Below are 27396 nucleotides of genomic sequence, written 5' to 3'. Positions count from 1 at the left end.
TGCAGTTATCACTTTGAGGTAAGTGAAAGGTAAGCCCCAATGCCAATCTCCAGGTTCTTCCTCTAACCAGGCTGGTGATAACCCACATCACTCTACAATAGTGCAGCACTGCTTTGCCAGTCCAAGAAAAGCAAAAACTCACTGCCTCCCCTCATCCAACCATTTCCTTCATCACCCACCACTTCAATACACGGGGATGTCACACTCCCCGAAACACACAGACACACACAAGCAACCACTTCAATACCTGCACACCCACCTTAACCAACAGGAATCTAAAAGCAAAGCCAGATGCAATCAAAACCATCCAAAAGAGGCTGAAAGGGAGAGAGATGGGGGAAACAAGGCAGCATGCTCTGGGCTCAGGCCCTCTGCACCCTTTATGGCAAGGCCCTAGAAACTGCCAAGGCCTCTGATTGGCTTTAGGTTGGGGAGTAGTTAAGGCAAATAACTGAAGGCATTTCAATTGATGGTGCTCCCCCAGTGACTCGCTGTTTCTTTATTGCAACATGCTCTCTATAAAAGCCATTTTCCTCTCGCAGGATCTGCTTGGGCAACATGTGATGTCATCATAAATCATCTTTTTTTTTTCTTCCTTTAAAATGTCAGCAGATTTCTTGGAGTTTCTAAAAAGCCAAGAGAGCCAGCACCATCTCCCAATTTTGGCAGAGAAACCCATTTTCTTTCCCAAGACGTCTGTCTTCACTTTTTCCCATTGCTCTCCCATAGGAGTCCTGCAGAGATAAAGCCTTACAGAGTACAGAAAGTCACAGAAATCATTTATTAAAAAAAACCTTCCTTTCTACCCTTTCCAAATGCAGGCCTTTTCTCTCGCTCCCTTTTTTCCTCTCGTCCTATTTTGGTGCACTTCCAGAGGAAGTGAATGTATAGCGAGCACTTTTAAACAAGGTCTAATACAATCCATGCCTCCCAGACACGGATGCCATTAATCAGAACGAAGGCTTTGTGTGAGAGAGGCCACAGGCTGGATGGGCGCCATGGACCAATAAAGCAGCCAGCCCCCTACCTACCCACCCCACCCCCTGTTGGGGCTTGGCATTCATCCTTCCTTGCCCTACCCCCCTTCCCAAGCCCGGTGCCCAATTTTACCCTAACGACCTTCTGCAAAAACCTACCATGGGAGAAAAAGTTTCCTTTCATTCCAAGTTCATTGGACCAAAAAGAAGTCATCATCATTACTTTAACTGCAGAACCTCAAAAGCAAAAAGAACACCTAAACCAACTCTAAGCCACAGAACTCATAGGCCCATGACAGAGGAGAGTCTGTTGGTTGCTGAGGCATGGGTCTTATCACATTGGGTGCTTCTCGAAGCAAACCTACTTTCTGGAAGACTTCTTCCAGAAAGATCTCTGCTATGGCTGCCCTATCACCTACATTCAATGGTCACATGATAACGAAGATGGTGCTGGATTCCAAATGGTCCTTTTACATCCTTGGGCCATAGCCAACAGTCTGTCTTACCCCCCTAACCACACTAGAATCCAAACAACTGAAGACATCTGGAGCAAAGGAACTCGTGGGGGGGGGGGGGGGGGGGGGGGGGGGGGAAGAAACACCTACCTGAAGTCCTTCCGGGCTATTGTCAATGTCCTTAAGCACCTCCCTAAAAGCAAATCCTCATGCCTGGTCTAAAATGCCTGATATTCCATCATTAGTGCTGGATTCATTACAATTAGTCACTGGAAATACACAGATATTCCTTGGGGATTTTTACTGCTATCAGTTATTTGCACCTAAGTGTAACTGTTGGTGCCTTAGTAAGGAGGGAGGGGGGAAAAGAAAAAAAGAGAACGAAGGCACAGTACAGCAACAAGGAATCAAAGCAGATGTAGAACTTGCAACCTTGATAAGTGTCTTATGGCCACTGGCCCCCACAATTTATCCCTACACAGGTGTAAGGTCTTCCAGGAACCCATTATATACTTGATGGACTGGCCACACCCTTTGTTCTTCCTCTCCTCTCTGATCCCAGTTCCTTATCAATAAAGGCAAAAGGTAGGGGAAATTTAGGAGGGAAAAGGGAGAAGGAAAAAACAAGATACAGAGTGCCGAGGTCTTTGCCTTTTCCCCCTCATTTAGCGCAAGCACCTAAGGAAGGTCCCGACATGAACACTTAATATGTTTGCTGAGTAAACCAGAGACTACTAGCATGTCAAGTGCTGCCCTGGCTGAGAAATGGCAAGCAGAGACGTCACCTAGCAGGGTGAGTAGAGTTACGGCTCCACCTGTTTCAGCCTTCCCTGCCGTTGCTCACGGCATTAGCCCCGAGTGTCTATCCTCATCCTCCCAAAAGGCTCATCCTATTCCTGTTTTAGATTCAGCTCACACTTGCTACCACCCCAGGAAATCTTCCTCACCACCCCCAGGATCGGCCAACTGCCACTCCACATCACCAGTACTCTCTGCTTTCCTCAGGATTTCATTATTTCATTGGATTGTAGTCCTCAATCTCTACATCTGTCTCCTCCATGGGGATGTTAGCCCGTTCAGTTTTTTGAGAGAGAAAGATCATGAACAGGAAGAGGTACAGAGACAGAGGGAGACAGAGGATCCGAAGCAGGCTCCGTGCTAATAGCAGAGAGCCCAACATGGGACTCGAGCTCATGAACCACGAGCTCATGACTTGAGTCAAAGTTGGACACTCAACCAACTAAGCTAGCCAGGTGCCCCAGTCGTCTTGGCATCTTTAATGCCTACGCTTCCACTGGCACATAGCAAGCTTTCGGTAACAAATCAACTCAGCCACTGAAAGAAAATTAAACCTAAATTATTTCACTTCGGGGTGTGTGTGGTTTTTTTTTGTTTTTCCCCTTTGCTTTCCATTTCAGAGCAGGTTTTTCTGAGAGATCTATGCAAAGTTTCCCCAATGCTAACATGAGAGCAGAGAGAATCCAGAGAGAGAGGAGACAGTTCAGAATGGGAGAGATCCATGTCAAATATGAAAAGGGTTATTAATTCTGGAGTGTTCCCTTTCTGTGCTGAATGAACTTCCTGGAATCTATAAAGCTAGGCTACACCACCCAAGATGGAAAATACTGAGGAAGAGGTAGGGCATAGCCTCACTTAGGATAATCCAAGCCCCCTAATCTTCAGGAGGGAAGGAACTTCAGACTTTACCAGTCCCTTATGCCTACAAAGCTGGCCAGAGTAGTTTGGGGTGGCTTCAATGGATGAAAAGGTGATGGTCAATGAAGACATGTTAGTGATTGCACAACAGCTGAGGACTGAAGCAAAACCACCAGCTCCCACAGCACCCAGAAAAAAGCATGTAGCTTTCCTGTCTCCCCCTACCCTCTTCTGTCAATCTGGCACATGGTGGTATGGTCCCTTGTGAAATGCAGAGTCTTCAAAAATTTTTTAAGTTTTGATTTTTATAAAATGACCCCTCAACTGCCCAGAGCAATTGAACTTATCACATCAAAGAAAAAAGCTCCCATCGCAGCTTTGCCCACAGACCCAAACAAGACTCCACCCCCCTGGAATTGCTGGTGCCTTCACTGCAGACTCAGAGCAAACTGAACATGGGAGGGGATTAAAAATCTCTCCCCAAATAAAGCCAAATACACAAAGCAACAGCCCTCCAAATCCTCTCCTGTCCGACGCCTTATTACTACCTTTTGCGATCTCGCAGCCTCCCTTCTGGAAAGTTTCAAAGTCACCACCAACCAACCCTTTCCAATGCACAATGGCATTTAATAATTGCTTACGGTTCTCGCCTGGGAAGCCAGGCAAGCACCCACAATTCATTACACATGTGACCTTTCGAGCCCTCAGCCCCCAAATGATTTTCACTCACTTTAATCTGACTCCGATTCGAAACAGATCTGCTGTCAACAGCCTGAATTCTGTAGCCCCATGGATGGGCAGTGCCTACGGCTAATCTTTTAGTGCCTTAATCATAAAATGCAGCACTTCCCCAGCTGTTTTCACCCAAATAGCCAGAAATCGGGTTGAGCCGGGTGTGAAAAAATGAATTATGAACTCCCAAGTAGTATTTCATTAAGCAAGATTGGACGCTAAAACTTTAACTGTGCTCTCAGCAATTGAAAGGTCATTTTATTTCAAAAAAAAAAAAAAAACTAAAACAAAATTTCTAACTTAGGAATTTTGAAGACTCTACACTTCACAGGGAGCACACCACCATGTACCAGACTGACAGGGGAGGAGAGGAGACACGAGAGCAGCGGTCAGCATAAAATGTTTTTTGTTTTTTTGTTTTTTTTAAGCCACGGCCACTTTGGATTTTTGCGATGTGATGCCGAGCGCATTCAACAGGTCTACAAACTCACCGCGTTAGCCTCAATTTAGTGGGTGTTAATTGGAATCAGAGCTGCAGTCGTTACCACCGACATGTTTCTAAATACTACCCAGTAAATTTTTGTCTGTTTCAGATTCTCTGTGACAGCCGGCAGTGAAAACCCATGAGCAGGCACGTAAAAACGGTCTTCTTATGTACGCAGTCCTCAAGCATACTCACAAAAGGAGGTCTGCGTGTGGATCTGGCCTATGTCTGCACACACAGACATGTGTATGGATAAACACAAGATAGATGCGCATGCCTTGCCCATTTTTAGAAGGCAAACAGGGCAGACATGTGCAAAGACACACATATACTCCGTACTCCGGCAGCTTCCTTTTTTTCCTAATGCACCTCCACAGAGAGCAAAATTGGCCTCTCTCAATGTGACAGAAACACTGTCGTTTATAGTGAGAGGGGTTTATGGTGCAACTTACGGGGCTCTTTTAGAGGGCTGTTTCCCTTCCTTCTTCTCTGGCTTGCTTCACTCCCTTCAGGTAAGCCTTGTTTCAATTTAAAAAAACGAAATTAAAATTTCCTCCAGAACAGAGCATTTAAGGGTCAGCCAGGAAAAGGTCTGCAATACATAGAATTTGAAAGGAAGGAGGAAGGGGCCTAGGGGAAGGAGAGAAAGTCTGGAAAGAACCATCAGCTTTCATGAGGTCTCAGAAAGATACCACTTTCATTGTTCTAATTACTCATTAGTTCATTAGTTTATGTGGAAAGAGGTGGCTTTGTGTCCAGAGTCATGATTCTAGCCAAAATAAAGAAAAAAGGTGAGTGTCTAGCCCTGAGGCTCCACACATTTCACCCGTCCTTGATGCTCTGATGATAATCTGAGGACTTGCCTAGATGCCAGAAGTACTGTAACTTTGCTGGGGGTCTAGTCCAATGGAAAGCAAACACTACAGTCAGCTTCCACAGCAGTGGCCCAGGAGGAACCTTGGAGGCAAATATGTTTACCAAAGACGAATGACACCAAAGGACTAGGTTTTGGCCCCAGCAGATCCTCATGCAGATCCACCCACCCCCCTCACATCCTACATATGTCCCATTAATCTGATTAATCAAGTGAGTATTAACTAAGGAGCCCTAGTGTTCCACTTAGCACTCTCTGCCCACCTGTATCACCCCTCCCCCGTGTGTCTTTCACACACACACACACACACACACACACACACACACACACACACTCTTTCCCGTGGTTTGGTACTTGCCTGTTCCCTAAAGATACAGCTAACATGTGTGTCCATGGATCACATACACACTTGTACACTTGCTGTGTGCCTACTCCCAAATACGCCACTGAGTTACACAAAAACAAGTTCTGCCAACACACACAAGATTTAGTACATGCTCTTCCTCAACCACACAATCAGTGCATGTGCACAGTGCACGCACATACATCACACAATGGCAACCCCTTCAGAGAAGGCAGGGTACCTTGGACTAGGAGACAAACCTGTCCCCTGGCCACTTAAAGCTAAACAAAAAAAAAAGTCGGTGCATCCAATCTTTTGAAGGGGCTAGAAACATTTGCACAGAAAAAAAGTAACTTTTTGATGTAGAAATCCATCCACCCCAGCCCCCAAAGACTCCTCTCTTTCTTAACCACAAACATGGTCTTACAGGAGCCACCAGATGCTCTGTGGGAAGAGGACTTGAACTCCTTGATACTCAAGTTGGGTCTGCATAGGTCAGCATCACCTGCAAATTCATTAGAAATGCAGAGGCTAAGGCCCAACCCCAGACCTACTAAAAAAAAAAAAATCAGAGACTCCGTTTTGACAAGACCCCCAGATGATTTGTGCACACACAGTCCACCCTCCTATATCCAGGTCAGGCTCTCCAGCTCATGCCCAAGTAGAAGAGGGAGCAGGGCATTCTTCCACCATCAGACCTTCTGCCTCCTCACCCAAGACTCCCCTTCTCTTACCAGCAGTAACTTGAGTTAACAGCACAGCCTCAGGTGTCCAGACTTGCCTGCATCTCTAAACCCACCAGGAGCTCAGTGATACTAACAGTTTTCTCCCCACTAATTGTCTCATCACTCCACAACTGCTGCTTTTTATTTCATTATGCTTCTCATCAGTCTCAGATAGGAATATAACAGAAAAAGAAATTGGAGGGGAACAATTTCAATATTTCAAAACACATGCAAATCAACACCCAGAATCCTACCTGGAGTGTTTTTATTGAGACAATTCTGTGCTTGTCTGAGAGATGACCTTATAATAAATAAATTCATATCTTGCAAAGGCAGACTTTCTCCCCACCTTATAAAGCTAATTATACCAGCACAACATAACATTTTCCTAAATGCCTGATAACCTCATCCTGTTACTCAGGAAATATTATTTTTAAATAGGTGTGATAGGTACAAACTGAAACACTCGATTTCAATTCCAGCCCCAATTCCCGGATCCCCTCTCTGAGTAATTTAAGGACTTCCTCCAGATAGTTTTTCATATTCTTTTAACTGACATTTTATCTTTATACAGTATCTCACAGAATGAGCACGCACTAAGACAATGACAGCCAAGAAGGCCTGTCATTTCTCATTCCGACAAAGACAGATGTCTTACACTGGCTTATGCCAATAATAGATCCAACAAAAAACAAAAGAGACTACACCTGCCGCTGATGTAAAGGCACCAATTCACATTTGTGACACTCATTTGTCAATTAACAGATTTCTTCCATTGTTGACACACGAGACTTAAAAGATGTGGGCTCGAATGTGATGAATTAAAAAAGACAGATGAGTAAGCTATGAGCTGCAAAGTAATGCTATAATGTGCTTTAGATATGAATATCAACTGACACCCCTGACAGGCCATACAAGGTTTTATTTCATTTTGCACCGTATCCAGGCTTCATACTTTGTCTTCTTTGTTCGCTTTTCATCAAGCTCCTAACATCTCATTCTGACAGCCAGAGACATTTAAGGCACTTTCGTTTCAAATGCAAGTTAGCGTACTTGATTTGTCATTAAAATGCAAAACGATTGCTATTGCAGGTAAATGTAGGTATGCTTAAAAGGTTGGATCTGCAAAGGAGAAGCTCAAAGTGGTTTGGGTTCCTCTCCTCCTTACCCCTCCACAAGAAGCAAGGCATGGGGGGGGGGGGGGGGGGGCGGTGGCACAAGGCCTGTCCTGAGGAAGACTCTGGAGCTCTGTCCCAGGACAGGCAAGGGACGACCCGCCAACTTAGGGGAGCCAGGCCTGAGTGAAGTGCACCTTTCCCTCCCCACAGATGTTGAGCTGATGTGAAGTTTATCAGTATTAGAACCAGCATTCAGCCTGTGGAGAAGCAGCACAGACAGGCTTAGGTCAAGATGCTCAAAATGATTCTTCTCATCAAGCCCCCATCCCGAGCCCATCCAACATCTCCCCCACCGCCTACAGAGAAGGAGAAAACTCCACACTCGAGACCTTCCTGTAGGAGACAGAAGAACAGTTAGATGGGGCTTTCAGGGGAAGACCTTGCTTTCGTGACTTTTAATTCAGTAATTTCATAATTTACCAAAGAGTCTTAACAGTAAAAACAGTGAAACCACGATTTATACGCAAAGACATTCACCACAGTGTTAACACCTAAAAGTGGAAAACAGTTCTTAAATATGTCAATAAGAGAATGACTCAATTACCCTGCATCCATGGAAAAAAAAAAAATCATATGCGATCAAAGACCACATTAACCAAGAACACTGGACATGATAGAACATTAAGAAAAAAAAAATGTGGGTACAAGACTGTATATACAGCCTGAACACAATTTTGTAAGAAGTTACACATATTCTAAGTAGAATAGTGGTCTATTGTATAGCACGAAGATCATGGTTTTGTCTTTTTCATGTGTTTTTAAAAACGTTTGAAATGAGTAGGTATTACTTTCTAACTCGAAAAAAGAAACAGCAAAGCTTGAAAAACTAATTTTAAAAAGTCAACATTTCTTTGGCCCAATTTCCTGTTCCCTAGCACCACCTCAACCATGTGTACTTTCTAGGCTTCAATTTCCTTTGTTAAAATAAAGTATTAAGCCAGTGTTTTTCAAACTGTTGCACAGAACCCCGGAGTATTGCAAGGGGCGTCTGAGATTCTTCAAGTGACTAATTTGAATTTAACATTTAAATTACTTTAGCCATTTTTTAAAACTATAATTTAAGCGCAGTATGCACTCTCAAACATGTTAGATGCCCAATTTCAACACACTAGAGAGCAACAGCCTATTATCTTATGCTGCCAGATTAACTCCTTTTGTGCAGATCTCAAAGTTTCTTCTTAAAATTGTCTAAAAAATATGCTGATATTTGCAAGATGAACTTTAAGAGGGGGAGGGGAACCTCACCATTTGCAACTATTTAACTGAGATAGCATGTAGGTATTGCACAAAGCCAAACCTACCATCATCTGAACACCAGGACCTGGAGCAAACTGCATGGGTCTCCAACCTTGCTATCAAGAACCCAGCATTCATCTCAACAGCTTCATTGCTTTTGCTGACTCACTTCAAAAAATATGACCACACTTATCCCATAATGGTCTTTCTATATAAAATTGTTTGACAAGGATTCTGCCACTAGAAAAATCACTTTGAAAACCACTACACTGGAGTGCCTGGATGGCTGTCAGAAGATCAAGAGACTTTTGATCTTGGGGTCCTGAGTTCGAGCCCCACACTGGTTATAGACAATACTTAAAATAACCACTAGATTAAACCAACCTACCTTTAAGGTTCCTCTAACAGCATGTGATTCTATGAACAGGGTTACGGTATCATGATGAGGAGTGGAGCATTAGGAGAAGCAGAATCCGAGCGAGTCCCAGATTTCAACATGTACTATGTGATACTGGGCATAGTACCTCTCAATCTAGGTCTCAGTTTGGAAGGGTTTGATGAGAGAGACCTGCAGAACTGTTAGTCCATGTTACATGATCGTCACTCCTTGGAATATGCAGGAGGAGGGGAGGCCTCAGCATGGCACCAATACAACAGTTCACAGAGCCAACGGATGAAAGCTTTCATACAATCCATAGAAATTTCTTCACTATTAAAAGCCAGAGCACTGTCACCCTAGATTTTCTGCCCCATGTTTATTTCCTCACCTTTTCTGTCATCTGAACAGTTTGTACCCCACAAGTACATTTTTCCTTTAATAGTAAGTCAATTTCAAATAGCCATATTCTACTTCCCTACACACTGCTTAAATGTGATGTTTATAGTTATCTTCTGGGAAGAGGCTCTAACAAGACCTTTTTTTAAAAAGCTAACACAGACCCTGTTAGTTACAACAGAACCATTCAATTCAGTGTCACTCAGAAATTATAGAAAATCCTACTTGTGGTAAGGGCAAAAAAAAAAAAAAAAGAGGAGAAACTTATAGCTGTAGAAAACAGTCACATGCTTCTTGCAAGGAAACACTGTAGGACTATGATCTCCCTCTTGATTTCAATACAAGTCACAGACAACGAATGCCACATGACCCCAAGCCAAGTAATCCTGAAGCTAATTGTCAACAAGAATCAAAAAGAAAGTAAACGCTAATAGGTGTTTTCTTTTGGAACCAAACTCTAATATTTAGTATTTCATTTGATCTGCATAACCTCAATAGAGGTGTCCCTTATCCCCATTTGGAAAATAACACAGATTAGATGACTTGGCTCAATATCTCAGAGCCAATTTGTGATGGGGTGAAGACTAAAGTCAAGTATCCTGTCTCATGCTCATTGGTTTTCCACCAGATCAGACATCAGCCAGAACTCCTGACTTTGTGGTCTCCAACAATGACTGAGCTTCAAACTAACAAGAGTTTGGTTGCTCATTTACAAGACCAAATACATATAATGACAATAATTCATTTTATGTTAACTACACCTACTGGGATAATCATTGTGCAACCTGTACGTGTATTAAGTTATTCTGTAGTATACCTTGGACTAGTGTTCTATCAATTACATCTCAGTAAAACTGGAGAAAAAAATACTTCTAGTTACATGGTACTTAGCAATAGACAAGTCATTTGCGTTCAAATAATCTACTTCTTGTGCAATCCAGAGACCTCTAAAGTAGACACTATTCTTTTCCCATAACCGGCCAGTGAACAGACTCATACCTCCTAAATGGCTGTCCTGACACACAACAGCAGCAGTGGGACTCACACACTACCTGAGGTGGATGCAAAAAAACTCTAGTGAGGCCCCACCCCACCCAAGAGGCCTCTTATTTGACCAAGAGGGAGTTTCTTGGATTTTTGTTGTTCATCTTCCTAAAGGAACAGGACAATAGAAGTTAATGCAGCCTAATTTTCTACAGACTTCCAGAACACTATTATTTGATGTAAACATTCATGGTTTATGTTTGTTTTTTTATCTCCCCTTAAAGATGAGGAGGGCAGATAGAAGTTTCAGAAGAACACCAAACAGCAACAGCGTTGGAGAGGAGGACAGTGACTGTTCCCTTTTCATGGGCCTGAAAGACAGTTTCCTCTTCTCTACCATTTAGTTAGCAACCTACACCAGTTTACCAGATAAAGAGGACAACAATGAATTAGGATTGGGAAAACACATGGAATACAATAAGGTATAGGAAGGAGTTAAGCAAATAAGTTTTGAGGATGGGGTCTTGGCTCCCCACTGACCAGGTAGCTGCCCTTGGCAGAGTCCCTTCCCCCTCCATCCACTTTCATTCCAGTCTTCAAACCCTGATGGACACCTAGCTTGCTATAAGGACTTAAAACATCCAGGGTAAATGGGTGGACAAATTGTAGTTGCCATTACTGGTACCTCTTTTAAAGAAATGTGAACATGCTTTTAAACATCCATTTTGGCAAGTAAGAAATTGCCAAATTAGATAAGATCTTCCAGTAGAGGGGGCACCTATCATGTGCCTAACTCTGCCTTGGGCCCTCCTGGAAAAAAAAAAAAAAAAAAAAAAAAAAAAAGCTGTTATCCCATCCTGGAGAAGTTTCTATTCCAATGGGAGGCAGAGCTGCTGCAAAGGCCCCAAGGCATTCACAGAAACCAGCGAAGTACAAGTTGGGGAGGGGATGCACCCCTAGGTGCCAGCCCTGCAGAAACACCGTGGCATGAGACAAGGATAAAAAGTGTAATTTCTCAAAGAGGAGATTAAGTTTTTGGTTCCTCCCCTTCTGAATAAGCCCAGGGCCAGCCTACAGGGCCTTGCTGGGTGCTAAGCAGCACAGCATGTTCGTAGCAGGAGTCATCGAAGAACTGCATTAACCGTGACCCTTCTAACAGCGTAATTGCCACGTATGTGTGTCAGGGCCAGCACTCAGGCCCTGCTTAGCCTGGGAATTGGCTGCCCTCCACCAGCTGGAGCTGGCTTGTCTTTGCCACATGCCTATCACTCCAGTAGGAAGGTCCAAGGGGGAGAACCCATACCTCCCCCAAGTCCTTACTTGATGGGCCTCCCCCCAAAGCTTCTGGCCTGGTCAGTTTCCCTCCCCATTGAGCTCCCAGGTCTCAGAACCACCCCCATTCCGTGCAAGGATTATGTCTGCATGCATGGGAGGGAGCTTACCATCCTCTCCCATTTCCCTCCTTCTCTACTCTCACCAACTTCTGAGGGCAGAGAGACCAGAGTCTCACCATCTCTACTCAGCACAAGCCTGATTCCAATGTGCAGCTGACATTGTGTGAGCTATTTACCCTGCCCAGAAATCGACCCAGTGTGGCAAACTCTGCTCTTTCTTCAAGGTGTGGCCCAAGTCCCACCTCCAGTTTCCTTTGACTAAGTCCTCCCTCCTAAAACTTCCTTGAGCATGAGAGTCAATAATACACTTTTGACACTAAGTTGGAGTTGTCCTGTGGCTATCTAGGGAGACCTGAGAGCCACCTCAGGGCTCACCTGGGTCAAATCACCATTGGACCCTTTCTCTCCACATGTGGCTCCCCACAGCAGCTAACTCAAAGAGAACAAGTTTTCCAGACAGTAAACAGAGTACACTCCCCAATAGAACTAGTAAGTTCTCAGAGTCCTCTGGTTAGATTTAACAGTGGTCTTGCATAGTTCTTATAATTTAATCTGTATTAGCCTTATCTCCTGATTGAGCATGTGAGTGAGGTTTTTAGGGGAAACATCACATCTGTAAAGTTCTAGGTGCTGGGAAACTCAGCATGCACTGAATACTTAGCTATCTATAACAAACAGAGACCTACAATGATCCAAGCCCTCTAGCCCTTGAGGACAACTCTGAACATCTCTGGGGGAACCATGCTTTTCTGAGCAGTCCCCACCTCCACTTAGCTGAATGATAATCTACGGTCATGGCTGTTAATGGTCAAGGCCATTAAAAGACCTTGAAGACCACTTTCCCGAGTGATGCATCCCTGGAGGGACCAGTTATACATGGCAGCTAGAAAGAACATTGTAACCCCACTGGCATCCTCTAAAACATAAGTCACTCCAGGCCTGACTTCCACTCATCAGCTAAAGAGGAAGAAAAACCTTTGACTATATGGTTAAATTTACCCCTACAGTCATTCTTCTAGGGCTTCATGTCACAGGGGGAAATAAATGCAGTACTCCTCAGAGGCAAGACATTTACAAAAGGACCTTGGGAGTCATTATCAGGCTGAGTAGTCCTACCAGAGCCCTGCCTCCAAGAACAGAATTCAAGATATTTGTTTGTTTTATCTAATTCCACCTGGAAGGATGCTTGGCTATCTGTGAGGTTAGTCTGACTTAGGCATTGGGAAAGAATTCCTAGGAGCCTACCAAGATAGACCCACAACTCAACTGTTAGCACAGATAGAGACCATCCACCCACCCAGGTTCATCCTCAGGGTCCTCATCACCCACTGCTCCTATGAGGTGTGAACCCTGATGGACTCAGAGGACAGGGAATCAATTCTGAAAAGTCCCTGAAATCAACATCCCACCAGGCAATTCTAGTGTACCCCCTTCAAAGACTGACACACAAGTGAGCAAATGCCCACTACTCCAGGTTCTCAAAGTGGACACACAGCAAAAGCTCTTAACTCCATCCCTTCTTACTTTCTGCTCCACCAAGCCCACAGTGCATTTTAGTGGGTTCAATCCACAAAGCTGCTGCCAAACAAGAGAAGTCACTAGAATTTCTAAGAAACAAAGCAGCTCAAAACACACATATTTAAACATCTAGAAGGGTCTCAGTCTCCGTGAAACAGAACAGAGTCTTGGGGAAATGGTGCCTTTGCAAACAGCATCGTATTTGAAAAGAATGCATCTAAATTATCCCTTGTCCTATCATTTCTTTGGTAGTACAGAAACAAAACTAGCTCCAATTAGGTTAACTTTTACTGTACAATATTAAAAGTGAAGAGAGGCTTCCTCTGCCATCATCTGAAGTTCTTCCCCACTCACATCTGCTCCACATCTGAGCACTACTCAGGAAAATAAACAGCATAAAAACCATCAGCTGACTGGACATTACAGTGACAAAACTACTACAGATGCCACATTCTGACAGTGGTCAACAGCAAAAGTGCTTTTCTTCACACATTCTCGGTCTCTCCCCTCTCATGGCCTCTTCCAGGCACTCACAGCAGAACGCCCTCACCGTAGGTATACAATATAGAAAATCCATCTTTTTTTGGGAAACAAAGCTACACCTGTGAATCATTTGGTATCTCCGTGACCCATATCAAACTCAAGCTAGAGTTCCAGGTGCCATCTTCCCCTCTCCTACGAGGAGAGTCTTTTCCCCTCAGATCCACACATTTTTAGCACAATAATTTGAGACTTCATCAGAAAGGCCATTATGCCTGCAAACTTTAAATGATTCCTTGTATATAAATATTTCATGCCAATTTTGTTTCCAAATGAGGTACACATGAAGAATGACCACACTAAGCAGTGTCCAAGTATGTCCTGTTGTTCCAAAATACAGACATTTTAATATTTCTGAGGAACCGCATTCTATCTGAGGTCCTGCAGGATTCTGTACACCATCTATGTGGAAGTAAAACTGCTGCCTCGATCTCCCTTCATGTCAGACTAGAAATGTAGCCAGTGGAGTCTTAAGAGCCAAATAAAAGTCTTTTAAACTAATTGTTCCTTGCTAAACTGCTAAATTTTCAGGGGAATACCCTGGGAGGATTGGGAAGTTTGAGAAATGATGCCAGATACGTGAACGGTCATGTCCTGAAAGCACTAAATTTTAACCTTGGGTAACACCAGGGGAAGATTTTAAGCACTCCAACCATAAAAAAGGCTCTGGTCACTTGCCCCCATCGTGTGTCAAGAGACAAGGGAAAAGAAATCCTCTCAAAGTTGTGAGAAAAAAAACGGGCTGTGATGCGACCCTGAACCTCCACACACACACACACACACACACACACACACACACACACACACACTCCCTGAGTGGCTTGAACAGCAGTCACACTAAAGGGGTGAACAAAGAACAGGGACACCATAAACATCATTAACCAAGGCTCCAAGCAGCACAGAGACCAGCTCAAAACCAATGCACACGGAGGCTCCAACAAAAACTCTCCAGGCAGCCTCAGGAGTGTGATAGCCCAGGGCCCTAGGGAACCCTGCAGTGTGGCAAAGAAGGGAAGGGGCCAAGGGGTCCTCACTGGAGCCCCTCCCCCTCCACCTCCAACACTGGCCACTCCTTTCCTCCATTTCTTCCCTGGGTACTAAGGGGAGGAGGCATAACAAGACCAAGTGGGGCTGAACCAAGTAAAATATGCCCGAGTCTTGTGCCAAGCCAGCAGCACAAACTTGAGCAAATTAACATGCATATATAACCCCCAAATGTACTATTCGGCAAAGCACCACCTTACTAATACAGGCTTAGAACGAAGGAGTGAACACACACGCGCACACACACATACACACACACACACACTGAAACTTTCTTTTACCAGAGCAAAAGCTGGGAAGAAAAAACTAACAAGCCTTAGTGAAAGCTAAATCCTGTCTCGGGGTAGCTGTTGCATTCAGCTTGATGTTGCATTCAGCTTGATGTTGTGAAATTAACAAAAATGTTCCCTTGGCATTTAAATTCTTTTTCTTCCCTTTTTCCTCCTCTTAGCAGAGTGGGGGGTGACGCATAAGTCAAAAGACAAAGCAACTTCAAAACAAAATCAGTTACTTGTAAACAATCCTTGTGGGTATTTTCTCCCCTGCTCTCCCCACCCCCCCCCCCAAGAAAAACAGCCCTGCCAGTTGTAATAGAAAGCCAAGTAAAGATAAATCAATTAGCTTGCTAATTTCTCCCCTCTCATTTACTTAGCTCTGCACTGTATTTGTCGTAATTGACTACAATTATGTTAATTACTAACTCCAGTATAATTACTATATTTATTGTCATTGAGCATGCGATGTACCCACAGCAAAGCTGGCATTTGTCGGGCATCAAGAAAGCAAACTGTCGAGAGGTGATTCTCTGCAAACTGGCGGATGTGGCTTCAGCAAATCAAAGGGCAAAAGAGATTTCATGCAATGTTAGTTTGAAAGCACCGGTTCATTAAGGATATTAATTTTCTGATAACTACACATTTAAGCATGACACACTAGAGCAGTATCTACAGGATTTCGCAATTATTAATGCGTGACAGTTTCAAATGCTAAGTGAATCAATTAAACAGCAGCATTCACAATTTGAGAAGAGATAACTGCTTCATAACTACCTAAGACTACAATTTTCACATGACAAAAAAGAGCCATTGAGGCGCCTTCAAAACCTGACAGGTCAAGAAAGAAGTTTGAAACAAAAGCACCTTACAACCATCATCTCTCCTCTTTACTTGTCAGATCAACTTTGCTAGTGTCTCCCCAGAAACGGCATCACATGCCAGCTGCCACAAGGTGATTTTTCATGTCTTGTCAAAGAAATCTTTTATTCTATTTGCTCTGCATTAACATGTTACATTTATTGATCAAGGGCCTGTTCGGCAGCCACAGCAGGGCACTGAGCTCTCCATGCCTACGGGGCTTTGATGTCCCGGTGACATTCGAGCCCGAATAATGCACATACTAAATGGATTTAATGCAGAAATGTGTTTGGGCCTGACAGTTACATTAATAACAGCCCCTCACACTGATAAATATGCAATTGCTACTATTAAGAGTTACCCAATTACGGGGAAAATATTTCTCTACCTTATAAATAAATCCATCAAGGAAAAAAAAAGTTTCAACAATGGTGCATTTTCTTAAAACACTTCTCCAGCTGCAGAAAATGGGGCATGTGGGGGTTAACACCCCCTCTCTTTCCCCTCCAATTGTTTTTAATAAGTCTTGCTTTATCTCACGAATGGTTTGGGTGTTTTTTTTTTAAACCTCTTTTGTTGGTCTTCCCTGCTCTACCCGTCTTATTTCTTCAGAACCAGAGAAAAAGCAGACACCCAGGAGACTGAAAATTGGGTTCTGTATAAACTCAGAGGAGCTTAGGGGAGGTGGTGCAAAGGTGCGGGGCACATAGCTGATCTCCATAATGATGGGTCTGGAGGAGGAGGTGTCTACACACACACACACACACACACACACACACACACACACACACACACACACACACACACACACACACACCACGAAACCCGAACATGTCTCTCTCCCTCATTTAAAGCCCTAAGTGACCTTGTGCCGTGGCAGTGATGGGGTTGGGGGTGTGAAAGGAAAGGGAAAGCAGCTGGGAGAGAAGAGACCTTTTACTAGAAAAGTCTTGGCCAGGGAGAATTTGTAGTTATTATAGCCTTGCAATTAAACACAGACACCAAGCAAAAAGCATTATCACTCCACTTTCATCATCAAGGAGCAGAGCACAGCTGAAATCCCCACCACTGCAGTCCCTGAGGAGACCGGAAGAAAGAGGGTTTTCAGATGGTGGGTGTGTGTATGCAAGTCAATACATGTGCAAGTGTATTCTCCCTCTCTCTCTCCCTCTCTCTCTCTCTCTCTCTCTCTCTCTCTCTCTCTCTCTCTCTCTCTCACACACACACACACACACACACACACACCCTTTTTCTCTCTCCAGGCTGGGACATAGAACAATCTGAGACACAGCAATTGCTAAGCCACTTTTCCCCATGACCGTGACCTGCATCTGAGCCAGATCTCACAGCTCAGAGGGCAGTAAGAAAGTGAGTTCCCTGGGAAGTCCCCACCTTTAAGCCAGCCCAGGTCTCACAAGGTCTTGCAAACCCAAAAGTTTCCAAATCAGGGTTTTGGGAAACAGGAGAGAAAATACAACAGACAGAACTCGAAGCCTACAAGGGTCTCCAAACTGGAGGATCCACTGTGACCCCATGATGGTGGCTTCCACAGGCTACTCAGGATTTTCAAGAGGAAAAATAAACCTTCTCCCTCTGCAAGGAAATATAGGCTTGGAAACAGCCACCCATCTTCTCACACCCAAAAAAAGCAACAAGTTCTACCTTAAGAAGCAGTTTGGAGTAACTGTAAAGCTAAAGTCAACCCCCTGGAGGCCATTTAATCCCTGTTCTCCCATTTAATCACAGGTGTAGTATGAGGCCCATTTCTTCCCCATCTGGGTCTCAGTTGCTTCATCTGTAAAATGTGGGTATTAACAGTCACACTGTAAAAACACTTTGCAAAGACTGAATGAGATAGATAACACTTTAAGTGTCCCGCTCAGCTGTGGCATGTAGTAATACTGGTTATTAATAAGTTAATAAACACAACTCATGTCACTTGTTTGACACTTGTCCCTGGACTCCCTTGGAGAAGGAAGCCAGCTACCTCTCGGTACTTATTTGCAAGGCTACTGTATTGTGAGGCTCAAGCCCATCTGGCACAGGACTGAGGTCTTTCTCAACAAAGCATAGTTGGCATAAGGGAAGAAGTACTCTTCGTCCAAAGCAGTCCTAGGCCCTGCAAAACATCTCTGGCTTCACTGGCTAAATGCTTGTAGAGCCCCTACTTCCATCATTGTGACAGAACTTTGTACTCACTGGCTCTTCAAGTTCTCAACCACAGAGTCTGAAAGGGTTAAGCTTGCCAATCTCCACCCTCTTCCCCCAAATCACCACTGCTTCCAAATGCCACCCTGACAACATGGAAGGCAGCCTTGTCCACATGCACAGTGATGTCCTCAGGATAGAGAGAAGGGCCAAGGGAGAAGGTAGAGCAGTGAGGCCCAAGTTCAAAAAGCTCAGGGAGAGGGGCACCTGGGTGGCTCAGTCGGTTGAGCATCGGACTTCGGCTCAGGTCTTGATCTCAGTTTCATGAGTTCGAGCCCTGCATTGGGCTCTGTGCTGACAGCTTGGAGCCTGGAGCCTGCTTCAGATTCTGTGTCTCCCTCTCTGACCCTCCCCTGCTCATGCTTTGTCAAAAATAAAAGAAAAAAATTTTTTTAATTAAAAAAAAAAAGAGCTCAGGGAGAGAAACTTTATGAAGAAAGGAGAATTAAACCCAAGATTCTGATGGAGTAAAATGGATGACAAGAGAAATAAGAAGGCAGTACTAGAAAATCTAGGAACTTCTTATCCAAGAGGCAAACACAGTAGGAAATATGGAGACACTCTTTTAGGAAGTGCTTTCATAATCATACTGTAGGTTAGAGGGGCCATCATCTATGAAAAAGCTGAACCTCATTATGGCCCCTTAGACCACTCTCTCCAACCTCCCACCACTTTCCCAGCCCAGTCTTACCCACAGTGGCTCAAAACCCATTTTCTCTGGCCAAAGGCTAAAAATCCAGCAAGTCAGGACATTCTTGGGGGAGGAAGAGGGTGGTGTCATTTAAACCTCACTCACAGGGGCCTGAAACTTGCTCTCTCAGGGATCTTCCCTCCTCCCTTTAAGCTGTTTTTGGTGGTGCTACTGTCATGGAGGTCACTTGAGAAAGTGTAAATACAGGAAATTAAAGTCTTGCTACTGGGACGTTAATCATTACCTGCCAAGTCATTCTGCATTTCACCTTTTGGTTTCATGTTCTGTTGGTAGCTGGAGACATGAGAATGGCCACTGATTCTCTTGGTAGAAAAAAAGATGCTTTTCACCACATTGCCCAGCTTAGAAACAACACTTATTCCAACATGCAAAGACCCATGCCTCATTGGAATTCATCACTGACCTACAACTATTTGGAAAATTCAGTAACAGCGTAGCTTTCTAAAGTCTATCTTTTCTACCATCATCTCTTCCCCTCAAGGTTTCCTTACAACTCTGTTGCTACCTTCACTTCACTATCGGCATGTTCTCCAAGCAAGACCACTACGTTTGGGTTTTAAAAAAACAAGTATCAACAAGGTCCCTGACTGCAAAGAAAGGATTTGAGAAAGATCCATGCCAACAGAGCATACCCTTTGAACTGTTCTCCTGAGAGCCTGAGTGGGGAATTAGCTTTTACCCATTCCCACCTGATATGAACAAAGGGATGCTCCTGACTGGCAAAGATGAAAAATATGTAGGAGAGGACTGGGTTGAAGCTAGGAGATGTCCAGGACAGCTGGAGAACTTAAGTATACTGGTTAAGATAGGCTAGGTTATACTGCATCAACAAACACCTTAGGGGTGCCTGGGTGGCTCAGTCAGTTAAGTGTCCAGCTTCAGTTCAGGTCATGATCTCATGGCTCATGAGTTCAAGCCCCATGTCGGCTCTGTGCTGACAGCTCAGAGCCTGGAGCCTGCTTGGGATTCTGCCCCTCCCTCTCTCTGCCCCTCCCCCGTTCACGTGCGCATGTGCGCAGTCTCTCTCTCTCTCTCTCTCTCTCTCTCTCTCTGAAGAAACAAACAAGAAAAACCCTGAACTTTTTTTAATGTTTATTTTTTAAGAGAAAGAGAACACAAGCAGGGGAAGGGCAGAGAGGGAGACAGAATCCGAAGCAGGTTCCAAACTGTTAGCACAGAGCCCAATGCAGAGCTTGAACTCACGAAACTAGGGGATCACGAGCTGAGCCAAAGTCAGAGGATTAACCAACTGAGCCACCCTGGCACCCCAGAAATACTCTAAACTCAAACAGATTTAGTTCTCATTTAAAGTTTGTGTCCAACATGGATCAGCAAAGGGTTTTGCTCATTTACAGTCAGAACCTAAGACTGATTACAGCAGGTAGGAGAATAATTGACAAATTGCACACTAGCTTTTCGCATTTCTGCCCATTGGTCACACCAAAGGATGCAGAGATGTGTAGACATACCATGTACTAAAGGAGAAGAAATCCTGAATGTCCATTAAGAATCCCAATTACGAGGCTCCTGGGTAGCTCAGTTGGTTAAGTGGCCGATTTCGGCTCAGGTCATGATCTCGCAGTCCATGAGTTCGAGCCCCACATCGGGCTCTGTGCTGATAGAAGCAGGCTCCAGGCTCTGAGCTGTTTCTGTGTCTCCCTCTTTCCGCCCCTCCCCATTTGCACTGCCTTTCAAAAATGAATAAATGTTAAAAAAAAATTTTTTTTTAAATAATAATCCCAATGACTACAACAGAGTAAGATGGCCCTGTGGAGGGTTAAGCCTAGGATTTCAGCCTCCCCACCAACACGTTTTAGTTCTAACTGTAGCTATACTTATTGAAGACCTACTATGTGCCAGGTAATTTGTTAGGCACTTTACACAGTCACACACTCAGGATTTTTGCAATTAGCCTAAGGGCAGTTAAACAACTGGTGAGTAATTTGAGAGGAGGATTTCAAGCCAGGGTGGTGGAACCACAAAGCGTTGGTTCTTTTTAATTTCCACTGCCCATTTTCCCAATTTAGCATCAAGTTACCAGATCTAGTTTAATCTAGCAGTTCATAACAGACACAGAAACGGTTGTGTGCCTGTCCTCGAATCCCTTACAGTGTGCCGTGGAGAGTCCACCTCACTGCCTTGGTGGAGATGGGGAGCACAGAGCCACCATTTCGGTACTGGAGCTTCCCCAACTCCCCAGTCTTTCACTTTTATCCTGGTCAAAGTCAGGGAAGCAACAAGCAATCTCCCACCTGAGACATTTTCTCCTAAGCAATTCTCCCATTGAGTGCATTTATCAGAGTGATGCTAAATAAGACACAAGTACAATTTTTAAAACCTAAGATTCCTGTTGCCATACATCAATTAAACCCTCTCAATTTTATTACCAGAATGACATAGGTGTATTTATCACCATTTGCCATGCGAGCCCTGCTCTGCCCACTGTGTTCAACAAGCTCAGCGAGCAACCCACTCAAACTACTCAGGGCCCTTGCAGGGAGTGGGATGAGTACCAGAGAGAACTCAAGCCTTTCCCCATCAGGGAAAAGGGGAAACTAAACCTGAAACAACTCATTAACAAGAGATCTTTGCCTTGAGCAGATCAAGGAACCAGCACTGACTCAAGCATAGGATCTCCTTATTGATCTAAAAATATAATCTGAAAACCTCAACAACAAGCTCAAGGAAGAGTTTGGGATAATAGGTATTCAAATGGTCTTCGTAGAAGAAATTGGTATAACCTCTCAAGGGCAATCTGACATCTTTGTCAAAGCCCTCTGACAATTCTGTCTCTAGGAGTTTGTCCCAAGAAATTAGAGACCTATTCATGAGTGCTACAAGAATAGAGATATTTTTAATAGTAAGAATCTGGAAACAATCTAAATGTCCAACACTAAGAAATAAGCCTTTAAAAACTGTAATGCAGTATTGATAGGAAAATGCTTCCAACACAAGGTAAACACCACCAACATTTTTAGACATTTGGCATTGTAAGATTGGAAGACAAAAGCATAAGAGACTCTTAAAAACTGAGAACAAACTGAGGGTTGATGGGGGTGGGAGGGAGGGGAGGGTGGGTGATGGGTATTGAGGAGGGCACCTTTCGGGATGAGCACTGGGTGTTGTAGGGAAACCAATTTGACAATAAACTTCATATACTGAAAAAATAAAATAAAATAAAATAAAAAAAGAAAAAGTTCAAAAATCTCTCTAAAAAAAATAAATAAATAAGATTGGAAGACAATAAAACATCAGCAATGGTGATTTCCAGTGCTAAGATTATCAGGGATTTGAAAGAAAGAGCGTTTCCTCATACCTGAGTTTAACATGCCTATACTGACCATGATTTTATTCTGTTTTAGAGAAAGAACACAAGCCAGGGGGAGAGGGGCAGAGGAAGAAGCAGAGAATCTCAAGCAGGCTCCACACCCAGCACAGGGCTAGATTCCACAACCCTGGGACCAAATCAAAAACAGCAGGGCAGAGGAGAACTGGGAGGCTAAAGTAACTACATGTGAAGAATTCCACCACCAACCCCCACCCCCTCACCCCCGTTTACATGTTTGCTCCTTCTAAACCGTATGCCACATGCCTACATTAACTATTAAGAAAATGAATAGAATTCCTTGCCTAAAAACAAACTATAGCCTAAAATACAGACGGACTACAGCTGATTTGGGGACCTATGGTGTAGCAAAATTTGTATTAGGGTTATTGCTCTGTTTAAGGCAATACTGTAATAGGATTATCTGGATGGGGGGTGGGAGTGAAGCTTGCAGAGATGTTCTTTAAAGAACAGGACAATAATTTTTCTGTATATAACAAAGCAAAAAGAATTTTGGGTTTCCGAGGGCAGCTCTAGGAAGAGGGTAAGTGACATGGAAAAGTGAGAAACAGGCTGGGATAGGCACCTGGTCACCTGCAAGAAGCCTGACCTGAAGGAGAGCTGCAACCAGGGAAAAATTCTGGCAACAGAGCACCTAAAAGCTTTCCAGGAACAACGCTAGCCCAAGCTTGTCTCCTGCCATGTGCTACCATACTACCTACCTCCCCCCAGTATACCTTGAACTGGTAGTAAAAGTACTACTATATTACACATAGTAATGCTGTGTTGGGCTTGGGAGAAATGAAGGGAATGTCTTGAGAGGGGGCAGTATCTTGAATAGACTGCCAAGAGGTAAAACAGCAGACAACAGAGCAGAGAGTGATTGTGAATCCAGGTGCGGGCAAACTGACCAGGTAGTACGCTCCCCAGATCCCATGCAAACAGCAAGGCAGGGCTAGGGAGAAACTTTCTACAGAATGTGATGGGGACTCACGTTATTTCATTTGGATATGATGAGCCCTACAGCCTGGTGGGCTTTGGGTCCTCTGTTATATACCTATTTAGAAGTTTATCATCATCTTTCTTTTTCCCTTCCCCTTCTCTCCCCTCCTCCACTTTAAGAATTAGCCAAGAATCTGGGGTACCTGGGTGGCTCAGTCGGTTAAGCCTTTGACTCGTGGTTTCACATCAGGTCATGATCTCATGGTTTCCTGAGCTCAAGCCCCACATCAGGCTCTATGCTAATAGCACAGAGTCTGCTTGGGGTTCATTTCTCCTCTTTTTGCCCCTCCCTGGCTTAGACTGTCTGTCTCTCTCAATAAATACACTTAAAAATTAAGAATCTAAAATATTTTATTTTGATCCAGATGAAGACAGAGATAGAGACCAGTGCTTGAATAAGCTCACATCTTCCTCCAACACCCAAGAGAAGGTAGTGTCACATCCCCTAACCCACCCGCCCTTGTGTAAACAAGACAAAGAGGATCCAGCCCCAACACATCCACATTAAATCAGGACTGCTTTTCTCTATTCTGGTCTCTAAGTCCCTCCAGCTTAACCAAGTCCTCACATAAACTCTTCCTGAAACTTAGACCTCACCCCTCCATTGCTCATCCCTGCCCCAATCCAGTTATACCCCAGTATGGCACTGACCATCTGCCAAGTATAGGCTCCTGACCAAATGGGATAGCACCTCAACTCAACAGAAATTTTCTCAACAAAGGAGAATCAAATTCACAACTCCCCTCCTTCCAAATCGTTTTTACCAAACTTCCTCTCACTGGATTACCCTGCCTCTATGACTGGTCATTTCCTACAAATCCTTATAGATCCAGACCCTCAGAGCCCCTTCTTACTGCTGACCCTGCTCAACACACACACCCACACCCACACACCCCTACCACTCCCAGGGTCCAGCCTCTTCTCTGCCAAAGGGAGGCAAGGCAGGGCCTCCGAGTTTGACAAAGACAGCTCTGTTTCCTTAGACCTGACAGCCAGTCCCATGACCTGTCCCTGCTGACATGCTCCCTCGTGGGGCACAGCCTCCTCCAACCCACATCCAGGCTCCCACCAGCAAGGTGGCAGTGGCCAGAGCCACAACACCCCAAGCCTCTAGAAGCCAGTCACACAGAAAGAAGTCCCTCCAATGCCCAAAGAAATGCTTTCCCAGAGTCTGCAATGGGGAACTTTTTAAGGTGCACACGTGTCCAGGCTGTGTACTTGGTCTTCTCCTTGGGTACTGGGACCAAAAATCATCCTTAAATATCTTCAGAGTCAGTTTTTTTTTTCTTTGGCACCCTCTCATCACTACATGTTAGTTTGTGACTTTTCAGTTCCCCCATCTTCCCAGAAGCACACAAACCCTTTGGGAGTCAGGGAGAGCATATACACAGTGTCCACATTCTTCTTAACACCCTGGATGCCCCTTCCCTGAAGACAGTGCATCTCTGGGAGTACCAGCCCAAAAGGCTCTGTTGGCTCAAAGTCCCCTCAACCCGCTGGTGCCTTAATCACCTGAGTTTTGTCCGTCTTCTCTCAAATTCTCAATTCCAAGTGTCTGGACTCAAAGTCTGGGAGAGAAAGACTCCAGAGCATGGAAGCATGAACGTGCCCGAGTCCCTTCTCGCCTTCCACCCCACAACAGTCTGTTCCATTCAGAGGACAGCACAGTTCTCAAGGGGGCACTTACGAGAAAAATCCGGCATGGAACCAGCTCATTAGGAAAAGCCACCATCCTGAACCCTGCTCATTTATTCATTTCCCTGATATCTGCTTTTCAAGTTCCTCTCGCTTCCCTCTTCCAAGCCCCCAAACCAGTCCCAAGTGGTAACCTTCTATGAAGAAATCAAGGAACCATCTGCATTTTCCAATGGAATAATATAGAAGATCACACTTAGCTTTTGCCAAGACTGAAGCAGTTGTTAGAGTTCCCCTCCCCCCGTCCCATGCCATCAGTGTTTGAATTACTCTGGGAGTAGTAATTCCATCTGGGATTGGATGTCATCGGGGAGAAATCACAAATATTTGAGGTTCCAATTCATTTAAAAAGAAAAAAAGAAGCACGCATATATACACCCTACCTGTGATTTGGCAAATCTTCGGGAGATGGGGCACCCCAAAATGCTCTTACTGGTTCCATCCCATTCCTTCCCCAAGAGTATTCTAACTCGTCTACATGGTATCAGTGAGAAAGGAAAAGAACAAAGGGACACAATGACGGTCCTCTTGTAGGACCTCAGGTGAGGTGGAGGATGTCCACACACAGCTTTTTCAGTGGCACAAAGAGGCTAACCATCATCTGAAGCATAGCCACACTTTTGGGGTCGGATTCCACACATCTCAGAGCCCCACACCCTATGCAGAGCTGGATGGGAACTTTTACCTGCAGGCTGTTACCAAGGGGACTGGGCCTCCCGGCCTGGTCTGTATCTTGTGAAGGGTACATACCTCAGAAGGTTAAAACTCAGATCAAGCCTTTTTGCAAAATGTCCACAGTCCCTGCCGAGGTGCTCTGGAATTTCTCTGCAGTCCTGGCCTATGTAGGACACCTGGAAATTAAATGGAACAGAAACAATGTGGCAAACGGAAATCGCCCAGCTGCTCCCAACCCTGAGTCATTGATCCCAAGATTGCTTCCGCAACTTTAAACACACGCCCCTCACACACAAGAAGGCCACATTTGTGTCCTTTTCCTGAGCAAATCGGCTTTGGGGGCTTCAGGGACTCTGCCAATAGCTCGCCTTTCCTGGTACACTTAGCATGATGGAGACTAATCCCAGCACAACAGAAACTGAACTAAAATTGGCTGGATTCAGGTGTCCAAAAAGGCTCCCACATCAGAACACATTGATATAATCACAGCAATCAGCTTCTTGCTCAGAGGCCTTTCCAACAGCTGCCCCTCTGGCTCTCCTCCCCAACCCCCTCCCTCAAATACTCTGTTATGCACATTACCTCATAAAAGACAGAGCAGATGCACTCACCGGCATTCAATCTGCAGGGCGCTGGAACAAACAGGGTTGGACAAGAAAACCTCCCCAGATCACCAATCCCATCTTATACCACGGTGTATAAAATATCCCCCACACTCTGAACAAAGTTGACTTGAAGGTGACAGGACAACAGTGGCCACAGCTTCCAAGCCTCTCTCCTCCAGGGATCCTTCTGCAACCAACCCCAATAGGGCTGCAGAGCAATTCCCCTTAGGCCTTCTCTTATATCATCACCATCAACCACCTAGTGTGTGCCCAAATATTAAGAAGCTGAACTGCAATTTGATGCCAGAACTTCTGATTGTGGCAAGGTTGGAGGGCTTGCTCACTGCTCCAACCACTAGGTTTTTGAAACCCACTTTTTAGAGGTAGATGCCAATCCAACCACAGTGTACTAATCCCAAAACCCATAAAACAAACCCATGGGTGAGAGTTGGCCAATGGATCAAAATATAGGAGACTTCCCTAAAGGGCTCCCTACCTCCAATGACGAGGTAGAAATTCAACCCTATCACACGGACTACAGTCTTGACCCTTTCTCCCTACAAATGCATATCCTCCTATACATACAGGTAAGAATGTCTTGGAATGAGTAAGATTCCCCAGAGGGTTATGCTTCCTAATGGGGAATAGGAATATGGTGGCCATATCGAATTCTAGATATTAGGATGAACATTGAGGATTACTAGCATTCCATCCTAGAACTACAGAAACACCACTTTCATTAGGACTCGACCTAATTTAAAAAAAAAAAAAAATCACACTGCACCCTAACACCCCCAATTTTTCAAGTCCTCCCTCAACCCTATCCTATCCAATGGGGGCAAACTGCTGGCAATACAGTATCTTGTGTTCACTCCCCTAGGGACTTCATATCTGGAGAAGAGAAAGTGGGGGAGAAAGGACAGAAAAACAGCTGACTCCAATAAGATAACTTGGACTCAAGAAGATAAAGGCTAAAAAATAAAGGTCTCTAGGTTCAATCTAGCAACCTCCCCTTTCTACAGGGGACCAGTCTTTCCTCAGAACTTCTTGTGGAACAAAGTTCTGCTTCCAAGCAGAGATGGAAATCATACAGCAAGAAGAGACTGGGGATATAAGGCCTCAGTCA

At 44.5% G+C, this 27396-nt stretch overlaps 1 protein-coding gene across 9 annotated transcripts in view; it reads right to left on the bottom strand.

The window, feature by feature from the left end:
- The window catches only part of LRMDA (leucine rich melanocyte differentiation associated), a 1041237-nt gene that overhangs the window by 993414 nt on the left and 20427 nt on the right, over positions 1-27396 (bottom strand). For all 9 annotated transcript variants that reach the window (XM_045041006.1, XM_045041007.1, XM_045041005.1 and 6 more), the window contains one exon: positions 25741-25841. Coding sequence is in view for 6 of the 9 variants with exons in the window: in XM_045041005.1 (XP_044896940.1) it covers positions 25741-25841 (101 nt within the window). In the remaining 3 variants the exon portion in view is untranslated. The remainder of the gene's footprint in view (positions 1-25740; positions 25842-27396) is intronic.

The sequence above is a fragment of the Felis catus genome, chromosome D2 (assembly GCF_018350175.1).
Source record: "Felis catus isolate Fca126 chromosome D2, F.catus_Fca126_mat1.0, whole genome shotgun sequence".
NCBI classification, from domain to species: Eukaryota; Metazoa; Chordata; class Mammalia; order Carnivora; family Felidae; genus Felis; species Felis catus.
Note: the sequence above shows the minus strand (reverse complement) of the source record. Positions and strands in the feature narration are given on the sequence as shown.